Here is a 24,273-nt window from a genome sequence, read left to right on the forward strand (position 1 = left end):
CCGTAGTGTGTACTTGTTTTGATGCGTAGCAAAAACGCCTAGAATCTGTGTCAAATATTCAGCCAATGACACCATGTCTTTTGTGAAAACAGCAATACCAGGCACCGTACCGTACGGCCGAGGAAATCCAGTGTCTGGCAACCTCGTCCCCCGCCTTTGCAGCGACCCAGCTGTCATAATCCGTTTGTCAGACAAAATGGATATATTACCAACCCGTCACAACCCCCCAGCCAGTCACAAGTCGTTCTTTTTAGCTCCCAGTAATTCTCAGGTGAGGTGACTTCGATTGGCAATATCGACTTCCAAGCAACCAAAACCGTCCAAAAGAATCTCGACATCCTCTCCTCTCCTACCACCACCACCACCACCACCAACAACAAAAAGTCCCATAGTTGACCCAGCCTGCGCAATGGCTTCACTTCCGATCCTTCGTCTCGCCGCTCGCCCTGCTGCGTCCACCCTGTGCAGACCTTGCACCCGAACCATCAGGAGAGCTCCGCTCGTAGCTCAATCCCTTTCCGCGAAATCATCCTTCAGCTCGTCAGCTGTTCAAAGAAGCTCAGGTCACGAAGAAGAGACATTCGAGGAGTTCTCTGCAAGGTAAGAACACACCGTTTGGCTGAGCTCGGAACAAGGCCACAAATATAAGCCCGTGTTCAAAAGCTGCGCAGACCCCGGACGTGCGGGACACGAATATTACAACATTCAGAGCTTCGGCTAACACCAGTCATCTGGCAGATATGAGAAAGAGTTTGATTCCGTGCAGGATGTTTTTGAGCTTCAGGTAAGACGAGCAGGCAGAACCTACAACAATTCCAAGAAAAAGAAAGAGAGAAACCCGCGCGACTGACACAAACCTGCAGCGAAACTTGAACAACGCATTCGCCTACGATCTCGTCCCTTCGCCCGGTGTGGTCACAGCTGCATTGAAGGCCGCTCGACGTGTCAATGACTTTCCTACCGCCGTCAGAATATTCGAAGGTACGTTGGTTGCGAAAAGCAAAACAGCTTGACGCACACAAAAGGATCGCGCGACTGACTTTCCCGAACAGGTATCAAGGCCAAGGTCGAAAACACCCAACAGTACGAGGAATATCTGGAAGAGCTGAAACCACTGCGTGAGGAGCTCGGCGTCAACTTGAAAGAGGACCTGTACCCTGGCAAGAGCGACAGCCCTTATACCTCTTCATAAGCCAGCAGACCCGGCGGCATGGAGAGGAAGCAAAAAAGCGAGAATGCTCTCATGGTGTATAACAACAAATGAGAGGAACTCCATCCACCACGGTTTCTAGGGGTCAGAATGGTCGTATCATCTGTTTTGTTTTGCGCAGCACTGGATGGTGGAAGAACAGGAAGAAGAAGAGTTAGCAGTACATACATACCTTGCAGACTGCCAAACCGGGGGTTTCCTCTCTCTCGCGATCAGACTACCTACGCTGTAGTGAAGAAATGTACAGTTTTAAAGAGGTTTCTTTTGGGCAGTGCCTTTTTGTTGTTGTTCCTGTCCGACCCATTGTCTGGATTACTCTGATGTTTGCACATGATTCTTGTCCATACCCATGTCATCTTTTTCCCTTGCCCGTATCCTACACAGTTCGTCATGATGCCACATGATACCTGCCGGTAATATCACATCCCCCATACTCGATACATTGATCCAGCGAGCCGAGTATCAGCCCTTCACCCAGCGATTAGAGCTTGATACGCAATCAAAGTACAGTAGTTTTAAGAATCCAACGACAAAATGTCACACACACAAAGAATATCAAAGAGAAGTATAAAAGTCGGCCGTAACCATGCTTTCGTCATCAACGTACCTCATGCAAATTAGGCAATGAGTATACTAAATAAAGTGTCGTTAGGCATGAGAGGATTCGAAGCATTCGTGGATATCAATGCTTCCCTCTCCCACGCTCTACTTTTGCTGTCAATGTCCACCCGACCACTCCTCCTTCCGAGAAATATAGTGGTGATACACACTCATTACTCCCCCTGCGCCATGACGAGCTCTCGGATTGCCCATCTCCAACCACCTCTTCCGTCAGCGCCTTCATCCTCTTCACCCTCTCCATCTCGTCTCAACCACTTCTCAACCTTCCTGCGCCAACGCTCTTCCTCGGTCCGTTGACGTCTGACAAAGTCAGGCCCAACGTCAAACTCTTCACTCAAACCCCATTCGTCACCACTACTATGTCCGCCATCGGGATCGCCAAACGAATCTCGTCGGCCGTCGAGTTGTGGTCCTGTCCCAGAAGGCATCTGCATGCCCAATGTGCCAGTCCGACTCCTCGTCTCATCTTCTTCTTTGAGGTCTTCCAGCCCAGCGAATACATCCTCTTCTTCTTCAATCTGCACGCTTCCACTCCGGAGTCCTGCAGTGGTTGCATCGGCATTTTCCGCGAGCTTCAGCCACCGCATTTGGCTTGGGTCAAATACCATACCACCTACGACTTGTACACCTGTCACACCCGAACCGACATTGGAAATCAGCGCAAGGTTGGCTTTGGTCCCAGGGCTTGGCTGGCCTGAAGCGAGAGCACCGGGGCTTCCCCCTCTGGGATGAAAGTCAGGCACATCAAATGGGGCCAACGCATTTTCGTTCCCTTCCCACCTAAAGAGCAGAGGATTGTAGTGCATGCCTTTCTCCGACTTGGGTCTATTCACATCGGCTCCGAGAGCCTTGATGAGATGTGGCTTCTGTTGCTTATCGCTCTTCTTTTTCCTCAAACTTCCTGCTTGACTATGTCGGGAAGCTGGGGTAGCTGACTTCCAATTGGTAGAGATCGGTTGAAGAGGTTCGCCTCGCATATTCTGGAACGTCATTGAAATCTGACGCTGTTCTCGAGCGTTACGAGAGGCGGCAGTGTCACGAGCAAAGCGAGGAACGTTGGTGGTGTTCAGCGCAGTAGTTGGGAAGTCTCCTTTAGGTGGTGACAATGGAGTGGCCGGGATAGGTGTGTCACTTCCGCGCCTGGTACTACCCAGTGATGAAGTGGATGGATTAAGGTGTGAAAGACCCAATTTGCTTCTCAGACTTCGAGGTGCTCCACGAGCAATGGGTGTCTTGGTAAACTTCGACTCGAGGGTGGCCGATGTGGGAAGGTCGTCGAAGATCTCCAATTCGGTCCCATCACCATAATTCCGCCGCCTGGCAGGCTTTGTTATTGTTTTCTTTGCTTGTGCGGCCAGCTCAGCGGGAGCAAGGTTACTGCGTCCTCCACGGCCAGGTGTCTCGGGTCGGCCAAGACCAGCAAGTCGAGATAGTGATCTTTGCGCTGCAGACATGCTGTCTCCTGATCCGTCGGAACCTTGACCACGGTAGTGACGGGTGCTGCTGGTGCTTTTGATACTGATATGCTGAGACTGTCCAGCCGATGCACCGGCTGGGATGAAGGGCACCGCTGGCTTTCTGTTGTCTCCCAGACGTGATTCTGCACGATCAGTCGCCGTTGGGGTCTTTGGCCGCGATGGGATGTTCAAACGGCTACCTGCTTCTTGTCGCGAGGGAGGTCTAGCATATGCTGAAGGGGTCTTGGTGGGTGATTGCATACCACGCATAACGGGCATTGATCTCTTAGCACGCAGAAGATCAGCGTTGGTGGTGGTAGGCTGCTGATAGCGTAGATCAGGCCGTGACTCGGCGCCCCGTAGAAGTCGTCTGCTGGGTGTAGAGGGAGTAGAAGGGGTGGAAGGAGCGGGAATGGCCGAAATGGACGGTTGATGCCCAAGACGTGAACCTGGTCGCTGATATGACAAGATTGCAGCGCCAGTTTCCGAGACAGGTTCCAGATTGGAACGAGCGCGCTCATGTCGTTCGGGTTGGAACCTAGGCAACCTCGATATCGTTGGACCGGGAAGTTTGTTGCTTGTCGTGAAACTGAGCGTCGTAGTGGTCCTCTTGCTAGGACTGGCAGGCCTTGTGGTCTTGTGCTTGATGTTGCGATTGAGGGTCAGCTTTGCGGGATCGAAAACCTCGCCATCCCCAATGTCGAGACCAGTGAAGAAATCATCTTTGCCAGAAACACGCTTAAGCTCCTGCTTGACTTCGGTGTGAGATACTCGGTCTGTATCATGTTCTTGTTGCCTCTTTTTCAGTTTGTCGTCGAATTTGAGAGGGCCATCCGGAAGAACAAGTCCATCGAGACCTTCATCTTCACTTTCGGCCGTAAAAGCACTCGAAACGCTTGGGCTTAGAGCTGAAGCAGAAGAACTACGAGCAGAACGTCCGCCTCTCTTGGTTCCCGCATGTCTCGTACCCAGACTGCCCTCGGCCCATTCCAGGTCGAAGTCGTCGCTCTGTTGTGGGGTTTGAGGAGCCTTTCGCGTCGACAATCTGAGTTGACCATCAGTGGGCAACTCCAGATCATCCTCAATGTTGTCGGTCTCCGGTTTTATAGGTGTAGGGGGTTGCTGAAAGAGTAATGGCTTTTGAGGAGTCCTGTGCTTCGCAACTTTTATCGTTGGGACGTCACCAAATCCAGCATCTTCGTCCGTATCTCTGAAGGCTTCCAATGTTATCGGAGTAGCTATTGTCCGAGACTTCGGAGATCGTATCGTATTATTGTCAAGGAGATCCTTCACATCGGGAGCTTTTGGTGATGTTCTGAAAGCGGCGCTGATTTGTCGCAGACTCTCCGAGAGATCACGCTCGTCGTGTTTGGCGAGCTTGAGAGGCATGTCGGTGCCTGGTAAGTCGAGATCTTCGGACCAGTCATCGGCAATGGCTTTCTTTATTTCCTTGCCTTTTAATCGTCGAATCGTTCCCCCTTCCAGAGCCGAACGCGGTACATTTGATGGCAAAGGTATTCCTTTGCTCTTTGCGAGAGCAACTGCATCTTTTATCGAAGCCTGTTCATCAACAATAACGTCCCAATTTTCATCGCCTTGATTTGACTCCGAGCGCAGCGACATGCGCGATGAGACTGAGTCTCGGTGGTTTGTTTGAGGATGCGAGACAACCGAAGTCGCGGTTGATGCACTACGGAAGTGGACATCCTCGAGGTTCTCGAAATCATCATCGTCCCAATCTTCTACCTCGGGCATTTCGACCGGGGTTCGGGGCCTCAGGGTGAGAGGTTCCATGATCTCGGCCGTCTTTCTCGTGGTATGGTCAACGGAGCCGGATTATTAAGTTCTTGAGAAGTAATACGTCGACATCGATGAAAGGGAAAAACATAAGAGACGAGCAATCGTTTAAGTCGTTAGAAGTCGTTGCGAAGGCGTAATGTCGTTGAGCGAAAGTTGGACGAAACCCGTGGAAGATGTTGGTTTTGACTTGTTTACGGCTCCCTGTCGAGGGAAGCACCACCGTTTGGAGGCAGCGGTAGCGACCTCGGGCGGCCGTATGGATGATGAGGAATGAGATGTTGTAAGTCGTCGACTTTTTCTTTTGCAGGTCAGGATTGCGGTCAGTAGGAGGCTGGAGGTCAATGTTCGGGCTTTCTGAGGTGGAGTTCGGACACAGGTTCAGAGAGTTGGCCGTGCACAACGAGGGAAGAAGGGAAAAGCTGTGGCAGGAAGAGACCTCGAAATGTGATTAGCTGGCGACTCCCCTGTAAAACGCGCTACACCACGCGTGGCCGCTAAAAGGGCGACATGGTCTGTGCGGCGATGCGGGCGATGACACCCGTCAGTCAACTCTTGTGATACGGATAGGAATTTGCAGTCTAGCATGTTATTGCTTGGTTTAATGCTCGTCCAGATGCTCGTCTGAGCATTTGCACCTGCAGAACTACATAGACAGCTGCAAGTCGAATTATGACGCAGCTCGCAAGAAGATCCCAGATATCGTCAGTATGGCATCTTGGGTCATTCGGCTGACGAAAGCCGACAAAGAAAAAACTCCCTTGCTGGTGAGAATTTCACAGAAAGAAGGCGGGCATGACTTGGACCTCGATCTTCTTGCTACAGATGGTGATGCTGCATATGTAGGAAAGGGTAGAGTCTCTTGTTGAATCTGTGGTGAATGCACTGATCAATAGAATAGTGCGCCAACGAAGCCTGAAGAAATTGCGAGCCAAAGCCTACGATGGAAGCGACGACGATTGGACAGCAATCCTGTTGCATCTCTTCAGATGTAAAACAGGACCGAACCTCACCGCGACACAAAAGACCAGCCTGGACGTAAAGTGTTCAGTATCCGGTAAAGACCCGAAGGGCACGCTGACCATATCCCTACTCAACAAGATTGAGGACATCACCCAGCAATTAGGCTCTATTGAGTTGCCTCAAACCGAAGATACCGATGAGATTGATCTTTTTGGCTGGGCGGTCCAAGTCATTGACAAACGAGATGAGCTGGAAAATACCACGGAGGAATTTCAAGAGACGGCAAGACTGAAGGATGAAGTCGTCAACGCCCTTCAGGAGCAAATCGATGAGTTGGTCAAGGCAAAAGCAGAACATGAAGAGCAACTGCTTGCCAAATTTGCTGCTCTGCTGAACGAGAAGAAGCTGAAAATCCGCAATATGCAACGAGTTCTTAGTACGGCGCAGGCAGATCCCAGCAAACTCAAAGAATTCCAGGGAGCCAAAGGAGATGCGGCTCCTTCGCGTACACGACGAGGGACAAAACGACGGGCAGAGCCAGAACAGACGGAAGAAAGCGACGGCTTTGAGACCATGGATGTTGATGACGTCGTCAATAATCCAGACGAGCATGTATCTTCTGAGTCAGGGCACTCCACTCCCAGTCCAGGCCCTGAGGAGACCGCAAGTGAGGATGAAGACGAGGATGTTCCCCCAACATCACGCCTCCGATCTCAGACAAGAAGTAAGGAATCTAGGGAGAAAAAGATTCCAACTACTTTACCTCCTCGCCGAGAATTGCCTTTTCCCAGGCAAGCTACTGGCAAAGTGAGAGGTGTGACAGACAAGCCAGAGAAAGCTGCTGGATCTGCTACACCGGCAGACGATGAAGACGAAGAGACTGCTAGCGAAGATGATGAGTTATGAAATAGTCAAACGCAAGGACATGATTCTCGAATGCATAACGAATAACCGTATGGGTTGATATGATAATCATTGGCTTTTAGATGCCGCTTTGAGTTCTCATGGCCTCTGGATTTGAGGCATATGCCGAGACACTTATTGGCTAGCACTATCAAACCATTCTGTCCATCAGTTGAGGCTGCTGCAACCGCTGGCTACCTTCAAGCACCCTAGTAGTTGAAGTTGGGAGCATCACGCTGGTCAGGGTTGTACTGGTCCATGCCGCCGTAGTGCTGATCATACATGTTTTCGGCATGTTCTCTGGCTCTCTTCTTAGCCTCGTAGGCATCATACTCGTTCATTCCCTTGGTCTCGGCGAGCTTGTCAACTTCTCCTCCAACGAATCCGGCGAGAAGTTCCTTGGCAAAGGAATGGGAGACGGGCTTGCCTGAGTTTGCTTGTCAGTCTTTTGTGACTGTCTTTATTGCCATTGGGCTGAAATCGTAGTAGACTCACCCTCTTTGCGTTGACGGTCCTCGAACAACTTCATACCCTCAAAGGCAGCACCGCCTGCGATGAGTTCGTGAGAGAATTTGGCCTGATTGTCGTAGCCTCCGTTACCATAGACCTCTTGGTGAGATTGTCTAGCGTCGTCTGGTTTGAGATAAGATGCGTAGGTTAGCAAGTTTTGTTGCTAGTATCTGGGGAGGGGTTGCCTGTGGTAGGTAAGGTAGGAATTGGATTGGATCCCAAGGGGGAGGGGGGCGGTGTGAAGAGTAGTCATACCGAAGCCGAACATTCTGACGGTAATGTAAGATAGATTTGGTTTTGGGTAGGCTTGGTTTGGTTTGGAGTATCGAGTGAGAAGTGTCACTGTACGAAGAGGTGGTTTCAGAGGTCGTGAGATGTGGAAAGGTGCCAGAAGTCGAGGGGCAGATTTAGTCAAGTTTATATACGTCTTGAAAGTGACTGGGACGAAAGGGACGGTGTGCCACTCTCGGTATTGTCACCTACCTGCCTTATGCAGTCATTATTGCCCCTCCATCACGAATTTAACCTGGGTCCTGCGTTTGGTCTTCTCAAGGTACTTCACAATTGGACGCGTGGAAGGGGGTGATAGGAACCAAACCCCACCGACCCATTTTCACTGTCCGTGGCCTCGCTGCATCTCACTCTTCCCGGGGGGCCATTCAAAGCTGTTTCGGATCGGTTGGTCGTGAAGAACCCACTGCGTCAACCCAAGGAAAAGTACGGCAATGCGACGAGTCAGAGGACTCTATTCTGTCCTGCCAGGCACAGCTGTAAACGTCGGAATGTTTCACTATTTTTCTTTCAGCTAGGAACCCATCCGAGCAGGTGGCTATGCAAAAGTTCGGGTGGTGGCTCATGTGGCCGCAGCGCAACGGGTTGTCCTTTCAGCTCGCTTGGATCAGAAAACGGGATGAGCGGGGACTCGATCGTGGAATGTACTAAGAAATACGGAGTACTACGAGTGGTAAGTACATGGTGATGGTAGTCAGAGAATTATATTAGCGTTGTTCAAAGCGATTGACAGTAGCCATGTACAGCTCGTTGCAGCGTCTGTACAACACTACTGTGCCTTCTTAGGATGCTGTACACTCTGGCTTATCACTTCAACAAAGTGTGGTAAGGCGAGGGGTACTACGTATGATTGTTTCAAAACTGGCGTTTAAAGCCGTAGTTGTTCCAAGGGCCCTGCAGGGTTTCTCCAGGGGGCTGATGCTTGTTTCGCATGCCAAGTTCTCCAATCGAAGCTTGAGTTCGACGTCATGCTGGAACATGTTTTTCACGACAACCAAACCAACTCCCCATAACCAGTACGAATTATGTACAAGAACCCTGGGTAAACTTACTCGGTTAGATGTGCCTGATCGACCATACATATTGTACCATTTTCGAGAAGAGATTTGACATTACTCGATCGCGAGCACAGGTAACAACTTGTCACAGCCTCACTTGTGCCCTGTTTTTTTTTGTGGACTTTCGAATCGCCTCACCCACATCCAACTCCTAGCGAGTACAGCACATGTGGAATATCCTACACGCACCAGGCACAGCCACAACCAAGTATGCCCCTCCCAGAAGCCAGCGACTTTCCCACGTCTCTCAATCCCACAATCCACCTCCCTCCCAACACCACGCCGACCAATGTGATCCTGTTCCTGCCCGGCTTGGGCGACAACGCCTCAAACTTCTTCTCGTTCCCTCGTGCCCTGAACCTTCCAGACGCACTGACAATCACCCTCAACCCTCCGTTCCCCCTCCCCGTCCCGCTGGATCCTGACGGCACGTCCCATTCCTGGTCCGACGATCTTCACGTCGATGCGAGCACAGGGTCTCTCGACGCCGACCCGGACTCATCACCCACGAGTCGTGCCGTCGACCTCGTCGCCCGCGACGTCATCCACGACACCCTGATCGCCAAACAAGGCTACCGGCCGGACCACATCCACGTCTTTGGGTACGGGCAAGGAGGCTCCGTGGCCCTAGCGGTGCCGTTGCACGCGTCACTGTCGTCCCTTTCCCTGGGAGGGGTCATGGCCATTGGCGGAATGTTGCCTCTATCCCTTCCCGCCCCAAGCAAAACGACAAACAGGACTCCCGTCTTGCTCCTTTCGGGTTCGAACTCGCCGCTTGCGGCTGCCGACTCGAGCTCCTTGAAACGTGTCAAGGGCGTCTTCGAGTTCGTCACCTACCATCGGTGGAAGAAGGCCGGCGACACGATGCCCAAGAACAGGGAAGAGGTGTTGCCCATGATGCAATTCTGGGCGCGGTGCCTCAAGAGCAGAAGAGGCGTGCCCGATGACGCAGTTCAAGTCAGCTAAGTCCGTCAAAGACTATCATGATGGTGATGTAGAGATGTGCTACAGACTCCAGACATGATCATTATGAATCTCGACTACCTGACTACTTCAGACGTTCAAGTTCCTCCTTCGCCCTTAGGACGGCATCCTCGGCCTCCCTCCGTGTATGAACCTCGACCTCATCTTCGACAACTTTGCTACCCTGCTCAACCAAGTCCCTCATTCGGCCGACCATCCTCCGAATTAACGTCTTACCTTCTTCGTGTAATGCCGTCTCCAGAGTTTTGGTGGCATTCAACCAGTCGCTCTGCATGCGCCACAGGGCATATGCCGTGCCGAGAGCAACGATGGTTCCAGCCTCGTACATGCTGCCCGCCACGGATACATATGTCAGGCCAGATAGTCCAGCTGAGAGACCAGTCAAGGACAGTGTCTTGAGCACAATCTGTTGAGCCGTACTGGTAAGACTAGTGATGGCACGATCGATTTGAGTAGCACGAATGGCTGAAATCGAAGACGACAAAGGCACTGGACGTGCAATGGCTGCCATCTCGATCTCTGTTCTTCCCGTTCTGTTGACCAGCACTGGTTCTACGGCCGGTTCGGTCGCAACTCCTGCTTGGGCTTGTAATACTTGGGTAGGCTCTTCAATCTTCTCTGTTTCGGGAAGAGCCACGGTATTACCGTTTTGCGGAACATCCATTAGAGATATTCCTGCCTGGGAAAAGCGGCCAGATAGCTCATATACGGCTCGTTCGGTCCGTGGTAGCCATGCGTTCGTGATGAGGTCGGTAATGATCAATCCGACGTCATCGACTCGCCAAAAGAGCTTGTACCATGCTAGTTTCCGCCAGTTTCGTGAACCCCATGCGGACGATAATCCTGACTGAAGCTCTTGATGTGCATTTCGAGAAAACTCTTCGATCAAGTCTTCCAGGGTAGCCTTTGTCGTATAGTTTATACTCCTAGCTGCGTTGGATCGCTTTTCTAAAGCAGCCTGTGCTTGTAAGTTCCTCGTTGCATTGGTGAGAACCGAGCTTATCAAAGTCTTCACTGTTGCCGGGATAGGTCCCTCGGAGCGAGCGGCAGATGAAGAGGTGAGCCAGGTCGTCAACGAAGGAAGGCCAGAATCTATCCATTTGTGCTCGTAAGTTCTCGCCTCGGTCACGGACCGACGAATCGCTGCGAGACCTTCCTCCGCCTTGGTCGCATCGACGATCAGCACCTGTCGTCCGTGAGCTGCCGTCGTCTTCGTACCCTCCAGGTTCACCACCGACTGGACCGACCTGCGGTCTTCCGGAGCCACAAAATTTGTAGAAGCGAGCAACTCTGCGGCCGCCATGAGCTCTCCTAACCCGTTCGTGACGAGCAACGTGCTGTGTACAGGTTGGCTGATCGCGACCTGCCTGCCACTTGCCGCCGTGGGCGTGCCGACCGAAGGCGACAGGAACGCATCCGCGGTGACGGTGTGGGCGCCTTGAAGCAGCTCGCCATTGCCCAAACCCTGGATCGTCGAGACCAATACTTCGACGTTGTTCCTCAGCAGAACGTCCGAAGGCACGTAGAGAACCGGCGTCGAGGTCCTGGGTTGTGGTAGGTTTGGGTTCGGCGGTCGACCATACCGTATCACCAGGCCGTGACTGAAGGCAGCCCCGGGATCCAGAATCTGTTTCTCCCACGACCCTTCATCTTCCAGTGCGTCGGCGAGCAGTAATCGCACGACCCTCCGCGCCGTGTCTTGGACGTTCAGTCCCAACACTGCCACCCTCGTGGCGGGGGTCTCCGACTCGAGACCTTGCAGCGCAAGTTGTAGTCGACTCAGGTTCACCTGCGCCGAGGCCTTCTTCCACACCTCCCCCAGAGCTTCATGGAGCGGCTTGTAGCGCGCGGGCACATTCTTCGTGGCGTTGACGGCCGTGTGTGAGGTGGGAATCGCAGCAGAGTTTCGTCGGGTCGTCGAGAGGGCTCGTCGCAAGAAACCAGATCGCAGACCGGGTCGACCGGTTCGCCATATCGTACAGGAGGGGCAGAAAAAGAAGCTGTCGACCACGAGCTCGAGCTGTCTGTGAGACCTGGATCTCGATGGTCTTTTCATGTTTGTTTGGCAACACCTACACTGGAAAAATGAATTCCAGGTGTTGCTCGTGTCGACTTGCGTGTCTGCGTCTAGACCTCGAAGCTGTCTTGTGATTTCCCCAAACGCGCCCGAGATGACGAAAGGTCACGCACAACGCGGAGAACCAAAAATTTACCAAAGTGCCTCCAATACCCACCACCACTTCTCTATCTGCTCAGATTTAATGTTTGCTTGAACTTGGGGTGTGAATTCTATCATTTTATATTCACCTGGGTTCAAAAATTGTCTGAAAAAGACTAGATCGAGATAACATCAGGTCTGCATTGAGACTCTATGGATGTGAGAAGAAGCGCGATACGGCTGTGACTAGATGATGGCTTGCTAGCAGGATTGAGTGGTGTGCTAAGGATACAGACAGGAGGGGAGATTCATATATTGACGCGATCTGGGATTGGATCAAATATTCCAATGAGAGTGCAAGCGCCCTATATGTGCCGGCAAATACACAATCTTCACCGTGCAGTCTTTGCTTCGACTCCCTCCATCTCCAGATTGAAATTGATCTCATGCCCCTCTGGGAACAATTTTGACAGGTTCGACCACAGAAGGAAACGTACCACCCAGGAAATCAATACGAAAAACAATTGAAGACACTTGATGCCCCAAGTTGTCTGTGGGATGAAAATGTAGGGCGCGTATCCCCAGAGCGGGATGTTCTGACATTGTTCCACGTATGCGCGCAGTCTCTTCTCGTACGTCTCAAACGCCGCTGGACTTCGGTGTCTCGACAGCTCCTGAGCCAGTACCCATCCACCTATGATCGCCAACTGGTTGCCGGACCCGGTGAAATTGGTCGGAGCACAAGCTGCATCACCGACGAGCGCGACCCGCCCTTGCGACCATTTCTGGAGTTTGACCTGCTCAAGCTCGTCCGCGTAGAAGTTTTCTGCGGTCATGATGTGCTCGACGACCCGTGGCGCTTCCCAGCCCAAGCCACTGTATAATTTGGCAAGGTGTTCCCTCTGCTTCGGCCTGTCTCCAGTGGCAATTGCTCGGTGCAGGTCAGGAAGGTCGCCACCAAGGTGGATCAGATACACCGAGACTATCTTGTCATCTTTTCCAAGCGGCCGGATCCAGATGATCCGCCGGCCGGGGAAGGCGCACATTCGAGAGTAGGGCCAGTCCCGATCTTCCTTCGGAATTGAAAAGTATGCCACGTAGGCGCCGACGGGCTTGAAGCACTTGATGACTTCAGGGGGTCCCATTGTGAGCCTTCTCGTATGTGATTTGACTCCGTCGGCGCCTATCACGAAATCAAATTCCTCGGTCCAACTGGATTTGTCGTTTCTTCTCTGAAGTTCCACGATGATTGTATCCTGTATCTGTCGTAGACTCTGTATCGTCGTTTCGAAGTGGTACTTCACATTGGCAGATCCGTCGGCAGCTTTGTAGAGGACTTCGGTCAGGTCACCTCGCATGAGTTCGAGGTTGCCCGTGGGACTAAATGCGCCCGTCTCCAGGCGACCGTGCACACGAAACTTCTCATCGTGGCACTCGAACCCGAGCTCGCCCGTCTTCTTCTCATTCAGTTCGTCCAAGATGCCCATGGCTTTTACAACCTGAAGTGCAGGTTCTTCGATCTCGATCCCTTGTCCGGCTTTCTGCTCGGCTTTGGACCGTTCAATGACGACCACCTCAAAGTCATACTTGGCCAGCCAGAAAGCTGCTACCGAGCCTGCCACACCTGCCCCGACGATGAGCACTCTCTGCGATGGCATTATGGCGCCCTTGACGGTTGGAGGACGGAAAATAGAAAACTTGGCCTTGAGCAGTCACGTAAGAATAAGAAAGATAACGGTCTGGGGGGGAGAGAAAGATAGAAGTTTTGTACATATTGTTGCAAGGGACACGATTTAGCCTCATAGACATGATAAAGTGACGTTGAGACTCACCCGTGTGAGATGGTATCGGGCGTGCACCCTGGCAATTCGGGCCCGAATTTGGCTTCATTTACGAGGTACGACGGAAGCTGCCACCAAAGCGGACGAAAGTCTCATGTTGTAACTTGGTGTAGTACTGGTTGAGGGCGACCAGATCGAGACATTGAAAGCATCTCGTAACGATAGACATCTGAGAAACCGCGAACTGACCTGAGAACAGATGTGACCGGCAAATCTCGTTCCCTGTGTACCATTGTGTTGTGGGAAAATCTATGTCACTATGGCCCCATTGCGTTGTTACCGACAACCCCAACATGTTCTTAATACTGCACCGTACACGCAGTGGTGGAGCATGCATATACGAGGCGCTGTTTGGTAAGGCCACTCTGTATTCGAATTCGGAAGCTCGTAATACTCCGTACGGGTGTGAAGAAGACGTCAGGATTGATCAGTGTTCCTATTGGCTTGCTCGGACTCTGCCATAATGAGGCTGTTGCAGTTACTCCGTACGCGCCACAGCAATTGGGGGCCGCCTGCTTTAAAATGGACCCTGCTCCAAGGGATGTTTCTGCTGCCCTGAACGGCGTGATACTATATCGATGGAGCTGATCATTACTGGAGACTTCGGACTTTCTTTCTAAATCCCTGGATTTTGATCTTATGCCATGGTTAGAAAGGGGCAACCGAAGGTCAAAACAGGCTGTAACACATGCAAGTATGTGGACGTTATTTTCTCCCAAAGTCCTCAAAGAGTCCGCGCTAACCGCACTCCCAGGATTCGAAAGGTAAAATGCGACGAGACAAAGCCACACTGCGCAAGGTGCACAGATACGGGCAGGAGATGTGATGGCTACCTCTCCAAACCTCGGGTTGTTCTGTCATTACACGAAGAACGCCGCCTGACTTCGAGCGGTAGCCATGGCCGCGAAGCCAGGGCGTTTGATTTTTTCCGGAATGTGGCTGGCCCGGCCCTCTCAGGCGAGTTCGACGCCTACTTCTGGACAAATATGGTATTACAAATGAGTCACCGCGAGCCGGCCGTCAGGCATGCGGTGGTGGCTCTGAGCTCGCTCTATGAGCAGTTCCAAGGCATGAACAAATCGCCACTTCTTGCATCAACAGACTACTTCGCCGTGCGCCATTATAACTCAGCAATCAAGGAGCTGCTCTCGTCTCGGGATGACGCAGTGGTGTTACTTGTGTGTGCGCTCTTCATTTGTGTCGAGTTTTTGCAAGGGAATCAGGACTCGGCCATCGAGCACTGCCGCAACGGTATCTTGATACTCAACAGGGCCGCACCATCGCTAGTTATACGCCATGATTACCTCCCCATCATTTTCTGTCGGTTGAGTATCTTTCCTTTGTTTTTTGGGTGCTCGGTCTCGTCATTTCCTTATGTGGCAGGCCTGGACGCCAAATTTCAACACCATTTCGCCAAGATTGCGGATGCCCAATGCTCTCTCGACATTCTTCTCTCCGAATCGATTCGATTCATCCGCTCCGCCGGAGATTATCGTCTAGGGACATTGCGACACATGGACGTCCCAGCTTCGATTAGGGAGAAGCAAGAACGCCTCGAAAGGTCCCTGCATGCGTGGTATCATGCGTTCTCCGAGTTTCAGGCTGCTCAGCCGCCGCTGGAAAGTGGCCCATTAAGATGTCACCTTCTTCAGATGAGATATCTGGTGACCCAGATTTGGGTAAACGTGGCTCTAGAGCCAAATGAAATGGCGTACGATCGGCATCTCGACAAATTCCGGTCAATAGTGAACCTAGCATCTCAGGTGGTGCTGCGAGGATCACCAGATCATTCTCCTCGTCCTAAATTCATATGCGAGATGGGTTTTACGCCTCTCCTGTACTTTGTCGTCATGAAGTGCCGGTCTCTACCTACTCGCCTCGCCGCCTTGTCTTTGATGAAGAAACTGGGGATTGACCGTGAAAACCTCTGGGACATGAACACGATGTATTGTGTGGGCCAGCGTCTGGTCGAGATGGAGCATGATATTACCCTGAGCGAGATCACCGTGCAGAGCTCTCTCCCTAGGTATGCCGAAGTACCTTCAGAAGAGGAGCGTATCAGGGAGGTTATGCTTAACCCAGGCGTGGATATTCGCCAGGATGACGAAGGCCATGAGGTCGTCTGGACGCAAATGCATTCCGTGTTTTGGGAACCTGATGATGAATTGGTCATGAAAAGTGACTGGATGGCACTTTCCTAACGGCAGAATCCCGCCAATAATGCTATTTACCTAGCCTTCTGGCATTGGAGAAGACAGACCTTCAAATCTGGCTGGTGCGGACCATATTCATATCACTGATTGGCCGGCTCGGACTTTGCGACGCATTTGACTTGACCAATTTTTATCCACTTCCGAGCCTCCACCAACCTTGTTTGTGGCTATATCAGCCTTGGTGAGCCCTCCTATGGACAATATATATCTCTTGAAGAAGTACCTGCCTTCAAGTGCCCGGGTTCAATCTTCCGTCCTTCACGGCGGTCTCACTCCATCCTAAGACCAGAGCCATCTTGTTACTCCCTATCGCATTTATTGCTTTGTCTACGGCCTTGAAACAACAACGTTCTTGAGCCATACTCGGCCTCCAGTCCCGCACAATCATCTCTCCCTTCTTCAATGCTTCAATTCCGACAACAGGCGGCTCCCACGCCTACCACTAGCACCCCATCCACTTCGGGAGTTGTCTACTTTACCTCCACTGAGGTGATCACTATCAAAGGTGGTGTCACAAACAGCTATGTGACAATCGCTCCGCAGACGATACACATCGCTATTCCGACCTGCCTCCAGACGATTACGCCCGACAAAAATGGATATCTTCCTCCTGGAACTTGCAATGCTCTATGGGACTACTATCCCAGTTTTGGTGCAGCTTTGGTCTTCGCCGCTTTGTTTGGTATCCTGGTTTCGGTCCACATCTGTCAAGCAGTTGCATATAAGAAGGTGGGAAACTCCCCGGCATCCCCATGTTCTAGTTTTTGGGACCAATTTTTGTTTTCCATCACAGAAGTTTTGCTGGGTGATAATCATGGCTGCCTCCTGGGAGACCATTGCATTCACCTTTCGCACCTTAAGCACCCGCCACCAGCAGAATGCCAATATCTATCTGGTCTTTCAGATTTTCATTCTTCTTGCCCCATTGTGTAAGTCAGGTTTGAAAAACTATCTCCCTCCCTCGACCGGCATACTCATACCATCGAACAGGGGTCAACGCATTTGACTATATGGTTCTAGGCCGGTTGATCTACTTCTTCACCCCGGGTCGCTCACTCTTCTCTATACCTGCGTCTACCCTGGCTGCGGGGTTTGTGTCGCTGGATTTCGTCTCGTTCGTCATCCAGCTCGTCGGGGGGAGCTGGGCGAGTCCCACGGCTTCCGAGGCGAAGCAGATGCAGGGAATTCACATCTACATGGGGGGCATTGGTCTGCAGCAGTTCTTCATTTTTATTTTTGTCGGACTGGCCATTAAATTCCAACGGGAAATGACAAAGAATGAAAAGATCCGACAACTGCACGGTGCGACGTCTGCGAAAGAGTGGAGGTCCCTTTTGTATGCTTTGTATGCCACATTGGGGTTGATCACGGTATGTCTTACTCCAATCTCCCTCTACCATCTATCTCGTTCCTATGTGGTTCATACTAAACTAAATCTTTCCATTGCAGGTCCGCATCATGTTTCGACTGATCCAGTTTTCCTCGGGAGGAACATCTTCCAATAACCCCTTGGTATCCTCCGAAGCCTGTTTCTACATCCTTGAAGCCGTTCCGATGGTACTCGCGCTGCTCTGTTTCAACATCAAACATCCTGGTTCCGTTCTAGTGGGCCCAGAATCTGAATTGCCCGGATTGATGGCAACTGTCAAAGCAAGGTGGCGCAAAAAGCAGACCGTTGCGTCCGTTGGAGAGATTTTACAGGAAAGCGATTTCCATGAGCTGCCCACCAGACCACACTACGCATCGGGCCTGAACGCCTCGGGACGATATGAGAGATTGAATTGATATCGGCTGTCACGGAAACAGTCTGATGGAAGCCTGCCAATGCCGCCCATTCTCGTCAAAGTCGTAGAATTTGAACGAGTATAAGACGTCGTTATATTGACTGACCTTTTTCATATTCAAAATTTAGCATTTTAATGGTATCGCGAGAGTATAACACATCTTTGCTCTCGAACCAAGCATGGTGAGGATGAGTTAAATCATCGTTAATATAGTTAGTTACTAAGACCCTACTATATTGGAATAGACAAATAGAGATATTCGCCAAACAAGCTACTTTTTTTTAAAGAGTGACTACTAGGTATATAACAGAACTTTACGCACGTGATGGCTTCGTTACAGTAAGATGATCACGCATTAGCATCAAAGCTGTATGTATGCGTTTAGAAACTTGCAAATGCGATACTCATTGACACGACTGATCTGAGACAACTACCTGTCTAAAAGAGATCCCTGTGGGCAGCCTTGATCATATCAGCCGCCTTCTCTCCGATCATGTACACGGAATTCTGGATGCGGCAGTCAGGGATCACGGGAATGACAGAGGCGTCGGCGACTCGAAGGTTTTTGATGCCATGAACCTTGAGCTGCGGATCGACCACGCCCTGGTCGATGGCCTTGGACAGACGGTTGGTCCCACAGGGATGGAAGGCGGTCTGGCAGCGGTCCAAGACGGCTCTCTTCATATCCGTTGGCGAATCGAGGGGCATCTCCCACGGGTACTCGGCGACGACAAGGTCCTTGAAGCCGTCGCCCTTGGTGAGGACGTCGTAGGTGAATCGGATCCCCTCACGCATGGCGATGATGTCCAGGTCGTTGGCGAAGAAGTTTAGGTTGATGTTGGGCTGCACCAAGGGGTCGGCAGAGTTCAACGTCACCTCGCCTGGATCGGAGATGGGCCGAACGAGGTCGACGACAATGGTGATGTAGTTGCCGTGCTTGGGCACCGGGTAATGCCACTGGAACGCGCTGCCGAACATGCACACAAAGTCCAGTTCGAAATGCGGCTGTCCCTCGGGCGAAAAGGGGTCGCGTCCTCCGTTGGCCGCCTTGGCCCTCCTGTACTCTTCATCCTTTTCCAGGTAACTGTCAATGCGAGGGAACCCGACCAATTCGAGAAGACCGGACCCCATCGGGCCGGAATGGTTTTTCTTGTAGGCCGACGCGGTCGCGGCTTGCTTGGACCCCGGGCGGATGAGGTAGTCCTCCATGCCGTAGCCCTCCTTGACCTGCAGCACGAAGGGGACGCCGGGATGGTCGACCAGGTTTTGGCCTACGTGGGGAGAGTCAACCACGACGGGGATGCCGTGCCTCTCGAGTTCATTGGCGGGACCAATGCCAGAGATCATGAGAAGCTTGGGGCTTTCGAAAACTCCCTGGGAGAGGATGACCTCGCGGTCGGCGTAAAAGCTGAGCTCTCTTCCTGCCGGGTCAATGACCGTCACGCCCTTGCAGGTCTTGCCGGCGTCTAGGAGAAGACGCTTCGAGTGGACTTCGGGCAGAATGGTGACATTGGGTTTGTTGCGCAGGAACAAATAGCTTCCCGATCGGACACCCTTGTAGATGGTGTCGCAGCAGTGCGTGAGGCCATTCATCTCGCCGTCGTAAATGTTTTCGTTAACCTTCTCGCCCCTCGACTTCCAAGCCTTGATCACAGCCTCGCGGAAAGGCTCCATCTCTTCGACGAGCTCCGCATGAGAGATCGGAATGGGGCCGCCGCCGCCGATCTTCTTGAGCTCGGGAAGATAGAGCTTGGGGTCATCATGGTAGGTGGCACTCTTCCGAAGGTAGGGCAGCAGATGGTCCCAAGTCCACTCCTTGCCTCCGTATTCTGCCCACCGATCGAAAGTTGGCTTACAGCCGGGAACCCAGGTGAAGTAATTGAGAGATGAACTGCCGCCCAAGGCTTTTCCACGAGTGTTGGGTTTCTCGATACGTTCATAGTCATCACGCTTCACCATGGTGGTCTTGTAAGCCCAGTCGTGTTTGCTTCCTCGGAGGTCCATTGCCAAGGCAGGAGTGGTGATCTCGTCGACCTCATGAGAGTTGCCGACGCCTGCCTCGACGACGAGGATGTTGACATTGGCGTTCTCTGCGAGACGCCCAGCGACTACGTTTCCAGCAGTGCCTCCCCCAACGACGATGAAGTCGAAGTGGGCGCCGTCAGAGACCATGGTTGAGGATTGTTTGAAAAATCTGAGATGTAACGTGTGAAGAGAAATGTCTCGAGTGAGTGATTGGAGTCATCACCGGGACCAGAGCAAGACTCGGCGGTCTATAAATACTTCTCATGGTCCAGTCTTCTGGCATCTTGATTCTCCAGCCATTGTGTCGCGCGTGCACTTGGTTGGCAAAATCATTGGCTTCGGCCAGCTCGGAAGGAATGATTTCGTGTTGATTCGTATCCGCAGAGTCAAATCTGGCACTATTGATGCTGAGGGTGACAACTGACCAGCATCTCGCACGAGTCACAATTGCACGTAGTCGGAGCAAAAGAAAGTACCATTTCCGGCAAACTTGATGGTGATCCTGACGATCCATCGTCCTCATAACTGCACATGAAAATTTCATTATTCATTCAGCCCCAAAATGGCTAACCAATCCAATTTAGAGCATGTTGTGTCTGAATTGATCAAAGCATCGCACTCCGGCGTGGAGACGAGAGGAGGTAGATCCAGAAGAACAGCACCAACGATGATTGAAAACGTCGGCTTACTGATCGACTAATGACTTTAATGACTCCAGCTTGACTCTCTGGTATTAGCTTCCCGGCTGGGGCGTTGTCCCTTTCACCAGTTCCCCCATATCAGTGCGCACTGGTTCCACTGAACTCTCGTACGACCTCGCGCGAGAAACCCAGATGATGAATCGGTCACCGTAAGCTGAGACTGCATGCGTATAGCTTCATGTACAGTCGATGTTGGTGATGATCGTTATCTTTAATCTTACGAGATAGAATGTTGGCGAAAAAGAGACTGAATCTCTCCCCTATTGTTCACACATGCTGTTATTGTCTGGCTCAATCGGGACTAGCGTCATCAGCGCCATTACCTGCGCTCTCGCACTCACACTCGTGCGGCCCTAGAAGTCTTGTACATAGTCCATTGACTTGTTTGATCCCATCAAACGAGACCTGATGGCTCCAAATCCTGATACCTTAATTGTCCTTTCCCCCGGTTCCGCACGAGAACCCGTGTCCATTGTCTTCTGCTGAGACTCTACCTACAGTACTCTACCTTGATCTACATATTACTGATCTTCCACTATAAACAGGCATAGAACCAAGGGTCAGAGCATGTTCATGATTCCACAAACCCGCTCAATGAGTCAGGACTCTAAACCTGGAGGATGTTCGTGAGTATTTCCGCAGAATCCGATTTGCTTCAAACCCTGTTCCTTGTTAACTTAATGAATATAGCAAATGGACTATCCATATTCGAACAATCAGGAACAAACGCTGACCTAACATGTGCTTACTCTACCCCACTAAAATTGTGGCCTCCACGAGCAGGACCTGTTGCAACAGGATACTAACTACGCCATGACTGACCTCTTTGACTGCGCTCAATCACTTTTACAAATCAAGTCCCGCTACCCCCGCACAAACACGAGCTTTGCGCCTCCGTCTCCAGTCGAAGAAGTCGAAGGGTAGGACGCGAAGACGGTAGTGAGAGCAAACGCTGAGACAAGGTACGACGCTGATGACTGCAGAGAGTCCGGACGTCTGAGGCCGTCACTTCTCGCGGGTCAACTGAAACCAATGACACACGTACACTTTCACAAGTCTGGGAGGACTATGTTTTCGTACAATACTGCCTCTGTACACCGGAAAATAAGATCCTTAGCATGCGATTATACCGCGGGCGCACCTTCTTAGGATGAGCTCGTCATTCTCACCTGGGGTAAAACCACACGGCCTCCCGAGCTTCGGCCAATGGCTTCTGGCCGTTGCGCTCCCTTCGTCGAATCCCTCGAGGTATACGAGCTCTCACAGAATTGGTGGCTTGACAACCTCATTCTACAAGTGCAACATGATGAACAGCAGGAACATTGGTGACTCAATGTAATGAAAACCGTTAACAACGTCGTCACGACCTTTGCGCAACGTTGATCCTACAGTCCGGCGAACAGCATTGTATGGCGCAATATCTCAGCGCTGCGTAAGTGGTAGAGGACCCGGGAGGATTGGATATCTTCCAGATGCAGACTGTCTCTGCGATTCGTTCTGTGCCTAACCAACGTCATTCGAAGTTTGGCCACGAAAATGTTGATAGGCTAGACCTGGATAGCATCTACTGTAGGTGTAGCCGGAGTGGCCAAGGATCGGCCCAATCGCGGGAATATGCTAGCTTCGCACGAGAACTAGGTCGCCCCGTGCTCTGGCCTCGCGTCAGTTCCAGAGGGGGGAATACCCAGTCTTTCCTCCTGATTCGTCTATATCTTGAGGTTTAGTCTCGCGGCTTCACGCACAGGACAAAATACTAACCAAGCCGACACCCCCCTTGAAACGCGTTATTGGGCGAGGTTGAACACTTCGCTTAAAGAGCATTCGAACAGTCAATGGTGGGAATCGCACTTTTGTTCCGGCAATCATTGCTCCAAAACGTCAGGCTCCCGAACGAAAGTCCACGGCTTCCGAATGGTGGTTCTCTTCGGAGGGAATTGGTGTCAATGGTTTCGTTCGAATCGGTCTCGAACGTCGAGTAGATCATGGCTGTGCAGCACCACGGATGATATTTCCTCTCCTTGGATATCTTACCACAGGGAGAATGAGGCATTGGGCATTCTGGAGAATCTCCACTTCCATCGGACAATCGATGTTGCGGCTGTAGGCCGGGCCTCTCTTCCAAAGTCTGCATGCCCTTAGGCTTGCCTCTAGAAGGAGTGTAAGATGTCCTGACTCGGTATGCTATGAGTGAATAATCTTTCAACATACCTCAAAGATGACCTCCTCATGTGTTTCTTCCCGCTCTTCGCCCTTGGGCGAATTCCAAAAGTTGTGCTTATCGACGATCCTCGACCTCTTGAACCCTGGTCGTTGGTCCGCGCTCTGGTCACTTTCAGAAAAGAATGGAATCTGCGGAAAGTTTCAATAGTCCGTGTCGAATCCTTGGTGTTTTCAACGGCTTGTCCTGTGAGTCGCTGCTGCTCCAACGGCCGCCAAAGGTAAGCTAGGCCTAGATTGCATGTGAAAGGCAATGACGTTCGAAGGTATATCTACAGCTTCATCAATTGCATTTCGAGGATATGGGAGCATCACCGTCTAGGTAAACTGTATACAGGCTTATTCAAGTTCTCCAAGCGAAAGAAAAGATTGAAGATGGCTGATCTCCATTATTCTCATATCGCTTCTGAAGAGATGGACTCTTCTTCTGTCTTGGCCGAATTCGAACTATATAACCGAGCCGGAATCTTTGATGAAGCTCCGTCTAACGTGAGTACTGCTTACTGCTCAGAGTAGTTCGTTATTTGTTGGACTTGTGACCTTGAGAAAGAACTCCTGGCTGACTCGTTGTACAGTACCTCTTCCAGAGGAATCTCTCGTGGATTTATTCGGACATATGCGGCAACCCTGAAGGTTCTGTAGCGACACAAGAGTCGTACGGCTCTGGAGGAAATCGAGATCCCCCTACTGACGTTACCGTGGGAGGAAGAGATGAGGGACATGAGCATTCTGAACCCAGGAAGCAGGAGGAGGGTGACCCTAGCGAAAAGATACATGCTCTGCTTGCCCGACGTCGAAGTCAGAACAGAGACGCGTAAGTTTTTCCATATGTCGTTTTGGTTTGTTGAATGCTTTGCTTTGGGGTTGGCTCTCAATCTGAAAATCACACAGCCAGCGAGCCTATCGCCAACGCAAGATCCGTCGGATTGAGGAGCTTGAAAGGCAACTCGGTCAAGCGACAGAGAGGATCCACGAGTTGATGGCGGAGAATCAGGCTGCTGAAGTATCGTTACAGCGACTCGCAGCTCAGAATGCTCGATTGAAAAACATGAGTGAACAATGTTTTCGAAGCCATCTTGTACATAATCACCAGGGCGACGATCTCTGGGAGCCCGACCATTGTGTTGTCCGAGACAGGTCTCTCTGGAGAGGATAGTAATGTACCAATGCCCACGGGTGGATGGTATTGCTTCTGGAATTTTGGAGAGCTCTGCGATGTGTACCGTAGTCGTTTTTGAAATCCCAGCAATCCAGTCTCGACCGCCTGTGCATAGTGCAGTGCATACATTTATAATGAAGAGCAATAGAAGAAAGTGAGTCGCGAGTAGATCGCCTTAAAAGCGGCAACTGTCGGACCAGTTCGACTATTGCTTGTCCCGCCAAGATCGCAGGCGACATCACGATTGGCTGAGCATCCATCCCTATTTACACGGTACCGTAATTCGGATTCCAGTCGCGTCTCTTCACGTCGACTCTTCTACTCCGTACTACATGATCACTCAACGCCCAGTCCAGTATGCCCTCTTCCCAGACACCGTGG

General features: G+C 51.5%; 10 protein-coding genes across 10 annotated transcripts; 6 read left to right on the forward strand and 4 right to left on the reverse strand.

The window, feature by feature from the left end:
- Window positions 1–309: 309 nt before the first annotated feature.
- PV06_01834 (cytochrome c oxidase subunit 6, mitochondrial) lies at window positions 310–1,540 on the forward strand. Its single transcript, XM_016402466.1, has 4 exons — window positions 310–600; window positions 739–784; window positions 864–981; window positions 1,053–1,540. Exons 1-4 carry the CDS (start codon window positions 410–412, stop codon window positions 1,190–1,192), a joined length of 495 nt encoding a protein of 164 aa, XP_016266363.1. The 5' UTR covers window positions 310–409; the 3' UTR covers window positions 1,193–1,540.
- A 232-nt stretch (window positions 1,541–1,772) lies between these two features.
- Window positions 1,773–5,454, reverse strand: PV06_01835 (uncharacterized protein). Its single transcript, XM_016402467.1, has one exon. The coding sequence runs from the start codon at window positions 5,080–5,082 to the stop codon at window positions 1,984–1,986; it is 3,099 nt and encodes a 1,032-aa protein (XP_016266364.1). The 5' UTR covers window positions 5,083–5,454; the 3' UTR covers window positions 1,773–1,983.
- A 212-nt stretch (window positions 5,455–5,666) lies between these two features.
- Window positions 5,667–7,084, forward strand: PV06_01836 (uncharacterized protein). The gene is made up of 2 exons (XM_016402468.1): window positions 5,667–5,937; window positions 5,987–7,084. Exons 1-2 carry the CDS (start codon window positions 5,796–5,798, stop codon window positions 6,952–6,954), a joined length of 1,110 nt encoding a protein of 369 aa, XP_016266365.1. The 5' UTR covers window positions 5,667–5,795; the 3' UTR covers window positions 6,955–7,084.
- Window positions 7,085–7,160: 76 nt separating this feature from the next.
- PV06_01837 (uncharacterized protein) lies at window positions 7,161–7,850 on the reverse strand (the record flags this gene model as incomplete). Its single annotated transcript, XM_016402469.1, has 3 exons — window positions 7,717–7,850; window positions 7,447–7,584; window positions 7,161–7,378 (listed from the first exon to the last, which is right to left on the reverse strand). Exons 1-3 carry the CDS (start codon window positions 7,727–7,729, stop codon window positions 7,161–7,163), a joined length of 369 nt encoding a protein of 122 aa, XP_016266366.1. The 5' UTR covers window positions 7,730–7,850.
- Window positions 7,851–9,020: 1,170 nt separating this feature from the next.
- Window positions 9,021–9,776, forward strand: PV06_01838 (uncharacterized protein; the record flags this gene model as incomplete). The annotated part of the gene is made up of 1 exon (XM_016402470.1): window positions 9,021–9,776. The coding sequence occupies one exon, from the start codon at window positions 9,021–9,023 to the stop codon at window positions 9,774–9,776; it is 756 nt and encodes a 251-aa protein (XP_016266367.1).
- On the reverse strand, window positions 9,752–11,950 carry PV06_01839 (uncharacterized protein). The gene has a single exon (XM_016402471.1). It carries the CDS (start codon window positions 11,848–11,850, stop codon window positions 9,859–9,861), a length of 1,992 nt encoding a protein of 663 aa, XP_016266368.1. The 5' UTR covers window positions 11,851–11,950; the 3' UTR covers window positions 9,752–9,858.
- Window positions 11,951–12,138: 188 nt separating this feature from the next.
- Window positions 12,139–13,733, reverse strand: PV06_01840 (uncharacterized protein). Its single transcript, XM_016402472.1, has one exon. The coding sequence runs from the start codon at window positions 13,608–13,610 to the stop codon at window positions 12,345–12,347; it is 1,266 nt and encodes a 421-aa protein (XP_016266369.1). The 5' UTR covers window positions 13,611–13,733; the 3' UTR covers window positions 12,139–12,344.
- Window positions 13,734–14,437: 704 nt separating this feature from the next.
- On the forward strand, window positions 14,438–16,216 carry PV06_01841 (uncharacterized protein; the record flags this gene model as incomplete). The annotated part of the gene is made up of 2 exons (XM_016402473.1): window positions 14,438–14,487; window positions 14,548–16,216. The coding sequence occupies 2 exons, from the start codon at window positions 14,438–14,440 to the stop codon at window positions 15,992–15,994; spliced, it is 1,497 nt and encodes a 498-aa protein (XP_016266370.1). The 3' UTR covers window positions 15,995–16,216.
- A 192-nt stretch (window positions 16,217–16,408) lies between these two features.
- On the forward strand, window positions 16,409–17,791 carry PV06_01842 (uncharacterized protein; the record flags this gene model as incomplete). The annotated part of the gene is made up of 4 exons (XM_016402474.1): window positions 16,409–16,735; window positions 16,800–16,935; window positions 16,997–17,376; window positions 17,456–17,791. The coding sequence occupies 4 exons, from the start codon at window positions 16,409–16,411 to the stop codon at window positions 17,789–17,791; spliced, it is 1,179 nt and encodes a 392-aa protein (XP_016266371.1).
- Window positions 17,792–23,108: 5,317 nt separating this feature from the next.
- On the forward strand, window positions 23,109–23,889 carry PV06_01843 (uncharacterized protein; the record flags this gene model as incomplete). Its single annotated transcript, XM_016402475.1, has 3 exons — window positions 23,109–23,222; window positions 23,309–23,547; window positions 23,625–23,889. The coding sequence occupies 3 exons, from the start codon at window positions 23,109–23,111 to the stop codon at window positions 23,887–23,889; spliced, it is 618 nt and encodes a 205-aa protein (XP_016266372.1).
- Between the last annotated feature and the right edge of the window lie 384 nt (window positions 23,890–24,273).

The sequence above is a fragment of the Exophiala oligosperma genome (genome assembly GCF_000835515.1).
Source record: "Exophiala oligosperma strain CBS 72588 unplaced genomic scaffold supercont1.2, whole genome shotgun sequence".
Lineage (NCBI taxonomy): Eukaryota > Fungi > Ascomycota > Eurotiomycetes > Chaetothyriales > Herpotrichiellaceae > Exophiala > Exophiala oligosperma.

What these genes read in the sequence shown, in the direction of transcription:
- PV06_01834 (XM_016402466.1), top strand. Translation starts at nt 410, where the DNA reads ATGGCTTCACTTCCGATCCTTCGTCTCGCCGCTCGCCCTGCTGCGTCC. An exon ending in AGGATGTTTTTGAGCTTCAG is followed by an intron (nt 785 to 863) that starts GTAAGACGAGCA and finishes ACAAACCTGCAG; the next exon opens with CGAAACTTGAACAACGCATT. An exon ending in CGCCGTCAGAATATTCGAAG is followed by an intron (nt 982 to 1,052) that starts GTACGTTGGTTG and finishes TTTCCCGAACAG; the next exon opens with GTATCAAGGCCAAGGTCGAA.
- PV06_01835 (XM_016402467.1), bottom strand. Translation starts at nt 5,082, where the DNA reads ATGGAACCTCTCACCCTGAGGCCCCGAACCCCGGTCGAAATGCCCGAG.
- PV06_01836 (XM_016402468.1), top strand. Translation starts at nt 5,796, where the DNA reads ATGGCATCTTGGGTCATTCGGCTGACGAAAGCCGACAAAGAAAAAACT. An exon ending in TGCTGCATATGTAGGAAAGG is followed by an intron (nt 5,938 to 5,986) that starts GTAGAGTCTCTT and finishes TCAATAGAATAG; the next exon opens with TGCGCCAACGAAGCCTGAAG.
- PV06_01839 (XM_016402471.1), bottom strand. Translation starts at nt 11,850, where the DNA reads ATGAAAAGACCATCGAGATCCAGGTCTCACAGACAGCTCGAGCTCGTG.
- PV06_01840 (XM_016402472.1), bottom strand. Translation starts at nt 13,610, where the DNA reads ATGCCATCGCAGAGAGTGCTCATCGTCGGGGCAGGTGTGGCAGGCTCG.